Here is a 6,141-nt window from a genome sequence, read left to right as displayed (position 1 = left end):
AGCTGGCTATAGCAGGAGTGGGCAGGAAACTTGACTTAGAGATAGAGGATGAGCTGGGGGCTCCCCCTGCCCACTATGTAGGGGTTTCAGTCTAGCTAGGGAGAGTTGGCAGTGCCCCGCAGAGAGAGGGCTCTGTTAGGTGGCACAGCGTAGTTACTGAAAACAGTCTTGGTATCTTCATGTTATCCTAGACTTTATGATGGCTGGAGGGGACAGTCCAGTGGAAGCAGGATCACCTGTCCTCATGGCCACAGATGGCTGAATCTTAAGAGAAGGTCATCTACTGGAATAGACATAGGTCTGCTAACCTAGAATGGGGATGTGTGGGGAAAGGGTCATTAACCTCTCCTGGAGAAGAAGCAGGAAATAACGGCCAAAAGAAAATCTGAGGCAAGGGGGCTTGATTCTTTGAGCGTCTTGTGCGTTACTCCGTCTCTTTTCTTCAGCAGATCCACAGACCAGCATGGCTGCCACTGCCGCTGTCAGCCCCAGTGACTACCTGCAGCCTGCTGCCTCCACCACCCAGGTGAGTGGGCAGGGGCTCTGAGGGCTGGGGGCTGCATCCACCTGGAGGGACTCAACTGGGGCTCAGGTTAAACCACAACTGAAAATGCTTTCTCTGCACTGTCCCCTGCACAGTCTCACTACAGATACCCTAGGATATGAGCCCAGGGAAGCTTCAGCTATCTGCATTTTCTTTTTTTTTAAATTGTACCTTAGGTGAAGGTTTACAGAACAAATAGTTTCTCATGAAACAGTAGTACACATATTGTTTTATGACATTGGTTAACAACCCCACAACATGTCAGCCCTCCCCCTTCTCGACCTTTTTTTTTTTTTGGTGAAAATATACATAGCCAAAGATACACCATTTCAAAAATTTCGCTGTGCACAATTCAGTGACATCGATTACGTTCTTCCAGTTGTGCTGCTATTCTCACTTTAGATGAAGGTTTACAGAAGAAAATAATTTCTCATTAAACAGTTAGTACACATGTTGCCCTATGACAATGGTTAATAACCCCACTACATGTCGACATTGTCCTTACTCAACCTTGGGTTCCCTATTACCAGCTTTCCTGTCCCCTTCTGCCTTCTAGTCCTTGTCCCTGGACTGCTGTGTCTCATTAGTCCCGTTTGCTATCTGCATTTTCTGAACTAAGAAAACATGGTCATTTACCTAAGGTGCCACAGTTGAGTCAGGGTATAAACCAGGATTAAACCCACGGTTCCTTCCACCAGACCCCACTGTCCATAAAAGTAAAATAGAGGCTGTGTGCCCAGACCCTAGAGGTCCTTTCATTGGGGCCTGAAAAGAGCAGCCCTCCCCAGTGTATAAACTCTCACGAACCAAGAACTGGAAAACACTTTACTGAAGTGTTTATCCCTCCTGTTGCTTCTCCTTTCCTCCTTCCTTCCCTCAACCCCTGTGGTGGGCTGATGGAACTCCATCGAGAAAGCTCAAGACCTGAGGATGATTCCGTGCTCCTGTTAGCAACCAGGCCTGTGGCGAGTCAGTGGTCAGTTCAGGCTGTTCAGACGTACCTTGCCCATGGGGTGCTTCTGGGGAGTTCCTTCTTGAGAAAGACATTCCCCACCCTCTCTCCCTCACTTACTTAATGGAGAAGCCAGCAGGGAAGGGAAGACAGGAGCCACTATAGGGAGGATGCCAGCAGCATGCCCACCACAGAGGCAGGAAAGAGCCACGAAGGAGAAGGGTCCTAAAGGGAAGAAGGGCAGCTGGGGTGATAGGCCCTCATGTCTCACTCCTTTTCTCTGCTTGGTTTTTTGCAGGACTCCCAACCGTCTCCTTTAGCCCTGCTTGCTGCAACGTGTAGCAAAATTGGTCCCCCAGCTGTGGAAGCTGCTGTGACACCTCCTGCTCCCCCCCAGCCCACACCACGGAAACTCGTCCCTATCAAACCCGCCCCTCTCCCTCTCAGCCCTGGCAAAAATAGCTTTGGAATCTTGTCCTCCAAAGGAAACATACTTCAGATTCAGGGGTCACAACTGAGCACGTCTTATCCTGGAGGGCAGCTGGTGTTCGCTATCCAGAATCCCACCGTGATTAACAAAGGGAGCCGATCAAATGCCAATATCCAGTACCAGGCGGTCCCGCAGATTCAGGCGAGCAGTTCCCAGACCATCCAAGTACAGCCCAATCTCACCAACCAGATCCAGATCATCCCTGGCACCAACCAAGCCATCATCACGCCATCACCATCCAGCCATAAACCTGTCCCCATCAAACCAGCCCCCGTCCAGAAGTCGAGTACAACCACCACCCCCGTGCAGAGTGGGGCCAATGTGGTGAAGCTGACTGGTGGGGGTGGCAATGTGACACTCACTCTGCCTGTCAACAACCTCGTAAACACCAGCGATACTGGAGCCACGACGCAGCTCCTCACTGAAAGCCCCCCAACCCCACTGTCCAAGACTAACAAGAAAGCAAGGAAGAAGAGCCTTTCTGCCTCCCAGCCCCCAGTGGCCATGGCGGAGCAGGTGGAGACGGTGCTGATTGAGACCACTGCAGACAACATCATCCAGGCAGGAAACAACCTGCTGATCGTCCAGAGCCCTGGTGGGGGCCAGCCGGCCGTGGTCCAGCAGGTCCAGGTGGTGCCCCCCAAGGTCGAGCAGCAGCAAGTGGTGCAGATTCCCCAGCAGGCCCTGCGGGTGGTGCAGGCGGCATCCGCCACCCTCCCCACCGTCCCCCAGAAGCCCTCCCAGAACTTTCAGATCCAGGCGGCTGAGCAGACGCCTACTCAGGTACCACGCACACCTCTGCACCTGCCTCCTCTCCTCAGCACTAATGGCTTGTGTCTGGTTACCCCTCGACTTGCTCTTTAAGACGATGCTGACACATGCCTTGATTTGATCTGAGTGTTGGGTGTCAGCATCATTTGGGGTGGGTAGTAAGTGGACATTTCTGCCTGACAGATGGGCTCTCTTCAGTTCAGAGGGCCAAGTACAGCTTATCTTTAGAAATCAGATGAAACACAGGTATATTTTGGTTGGCTTTTTCTTCATGGGAGTCTCTTTTGGGGGTTGGATAGGGGCAGATATATATTTTTTTAATAATAAAGTTTATTTTACATATCCAAAACAGTAGCAAGAATGAAAAAATCCAAGTCAGAACCATGGAATTTGATGTAAAGTAAGAAAATTAATGAATATGCTGATGATTGGTAATGATGAGAAGAAATAGGAAGAGGCAGCCTAGCTTTGCAGCAGGAGCATTTAGGTTAGATCCATCTGAGATGCTAGATTCACCCAGGATGTTCTTATTTTTGGCATTCATGAAGGTGCTCTAATACTCTGGAATCCCTTTGGCTCTGTGAGGCAGGTTTTATTCTCTGTGCATGCCAGCTGGAGCCCAGGGACTGTGCCATGTGACAGATGGAGACCCTGGAGTCTTCATAATCTCATAGGGTATAAAAGACAAACACCAGGATTCACCTCACATTTCTGACTTCAAATCCTACACTTTTTTTATTTTTCCACCTTGACTCTTTATGTCTTATGTATGGCAGGTGCTACAATGGAAATTGGGGACAGAGATTACGTATACGTACATACATTAAAAAAAAAAACCAAACCCATTGCTGTCAAGTGGATTCTGCCCCATAGAGTTTCCAAGGCGTGCCTGGTGGATTCCAACTGCCGACCTTTTGGTTAGCAGCCTTAGCACTTAACCACTATGCCACCAGGGTTTCCACGTACATATATGCCATTGAGGAATTTATCATCTAGTTGTCTATAGAGAGCCTAGTTGTCTAGACAAAAGCGTCACTAGTGAGAGCAGGAAGTTGTGCATCTCCTGCGTGGAGAAGACATGGCTTTGAATTTGGGCTATAGGAGCAGAAATCAAGCAGGAGGAAGTCTGAAGCCTGTCCTAGAATAATTCCTCCTCCCTTGTGGTGCTTTATATGTCACCAAGTGATTTTCTATGTATTATTTAATTTCTTTGTCACGGTATCTATGAGGTCCCATTATCACGCCTACCTTAAAGGTGAAGAGCTAAGGTGATAACTGCGGAGGTGCGCACATCTTCAGGAATGCCTTCCTTCCCTGAGATCCCATGTCTTGAGATCGATGGAGGCAGGATTGAGCCCAGGTCTTCCTAAGGAAATAAGCATGTATGTGCAGAAACACTTAGTTACACATTATTTTTTAATGACTATATAGTTTTCCTGAGGTACGTTATCCTTTAAAAAGAAGAATGCCATCGAGTTGAAAAATTGTCATGGTGATCCTAAAGGACAGAGTAGAACTACCCCATAGGGTTTCCATGGCTATAAATCTTGACGAAGCAGACTGCCACATCTTTCTCGTGTGGAGTGGCTAGTGGGTTCAAAATGCCGACCTTTCTATTAGCACCTGAGCTCTTAACCACTGTGCCACAATGGCGCCTACATTATCCTTAGGTACTATTATTTATACAACTAGTACCCTGTTAACTGTACATTGAGGCTGTTTCCAGTCTTCAGCTAAATAAATTCCTAAAAGTGGGTCAAAGGATATGCATAGTTTAAAAAATGTATTCTATGTCAGAGGTTGGTAAGCTACAGCCCACAGGTCAAATCTGGCCCGCTGCCCGTTTTTGTAAATAAAGTTTTATCGGAACTCAGCCATGCCACATTTGTTTACATATTGTCTATGAATGCTTTTGCAATGGCAGAATTGAGTAGTTATAATAGAGACCATATGGCCTGCAAAGCCTAAAATATTTACTATCTGGCCCTTTACCACAGTTTGCCAACCCCTGTTCTATATTATGAACAAAAAATGTTCTAGTAACAGAAACTTCAGATACACAGAAAATAGCAACGATTTGCAGAAAGGGCACATACTAGAAAACCGGGGATGAGATTTGTACATTTACTAAGAAGTGACATGAGGTTTTGTTTTGTTTCTAACTGAGAAATGTAATCAGTCCTAAATAATCCAATACTTAAAAATAACCCCAGTCAACATCATAGCAGGATTTTTTGTTGTTTACAATGAACTTTTTTCCCCTGAATCATTTGAGCACTTTCAAATGCTTGATAGAATGTGTGTAATTCCTACACACAAGGACATTTTACATAACCACAAAACAACCATCACAACCAGAAGATTAGCAATGAAACATACTACAGCTAATTCAAGAGACCCTATTTCAGGTTTCACCACTTGCCCCAATATTCCTTTATCGCTCAAGTCTCTGATCCAGGATCACACATTGCATTTAGTTGTCCTGTCTCCTTTGATCTGGAACAGTTCCTCAGTCTTTATTTGACTTTCATGACCTTGATACTTTTGAAGATTACAGGCCAGTTATTCTGTAGAATGTTCCACAATTTAGGTTTGTCTGATGTTTACTCGTGATTAATATAGGTTATGCATTTTTTGCAGAAACAGCGCAAAGTGATGCTGTGTTCTCACTGCTTCCTAAAGAGTGATGCATGATTTCGGTTTGTCCCATTACTGGTGATGATTAAGGTGGTGTCTGGCAGGTTTCTGTACCATCATGTTACTTTATTTCTCTTCGTAATTATTTTGTGCGGAGATACTGTGAGACAATGTAAATACCCCATTCCTGGCAGGCTTTCGCCCACTTGTTTTAGTATCTAACTTTTACTGTGATTAAAAAAAAAAAACTATTGGCCGTCGATTCTATTCCAACTCATTAGCAACCCTATAGGACAGAGTAGAACTGCCCCATAGGGTTTCCAAGGAGTGGCTGGTGGATTTGAATTGCCTACCTTTTGGTTAGCAGCCGAGCTCTTAACCACTGTGCCACCAGGGCTCCTTTATTATGATAGCGCTCAGCTATTAACTGAAAGATTGGTGGTTCAGAGCCACCCAGAGGTGCCTCGGAAGAAAGGTCTGGCAGTCTGCTCCGAAAGATCACAGCCATTGAAAACTGTGGAATGCAGCTCTACTCTGAAACACGTGGGGTCACAATGAGTTCAGAATTGACTTAACAGCAACTGGTGTTTTTTACTATGATAGTAATTTTTTACTGAGTAGTCTGAGCTTATTCTTATTGACTCTCCTTTGTAGATGACTTTTCGTTTATCCCTAGCCGCTCTTAAAATTCTCTCTTTATCTTTGGCAAGTTTGATTATAATATGTCTCAGTGACTTTCTTTTGGGA

At 45.9% G+C, this 6,141-nt stretch overlaps 1 protein-coding gene across 1 annotated transcript in view; it reads left to right on the top strand.

Moving 5' to 3' along the window:
* Nucleotides 1-441: 441 nt before the first annotated feature.
* Nucleotides 442-6,141, top strand: part of SP2 (Sp2 transcription factor) — a 17,073-nt gene continuing 11,373 nt past the window's right edge. Inside the window, exons 1-2 of the mRNA XM_023732801.1 lie at nucleotides 442-526; nucleotides 1,795-2,769. Of these exons, the coding sequence (XP_023588569.1) occupies nucleotides 464-526; nucleotides 1,795-2,769 (1,038 nt within the window). The 5' untranslated portion in view covers nucleotides 442-463. The remainder of the gene's footprint in view (nucleotides 527-1,794; nucleotides 2,770-6,141) is intronic.

Source organism: Trichechus manatus, unplaced genomic scaffold, assembly GCF_000243295.1.
Source record: "Trichechus manatus latirostris isolate Lorelei unplaced genomic scaffold, TriManLat1.0 scaffold00054, whole genome shotgun sequence".
In the NCBI taxonomy this organism is placed as follows: domain Eukaryota; kingdom Metazoa; phylum Chordata; class Mammalia; order Sirenia; family Trichechidae; genus Trichechus; species Trichechus manatus.
This window is presented reverse-complemented; position numbering and strand designations above follow the sequence as displayed.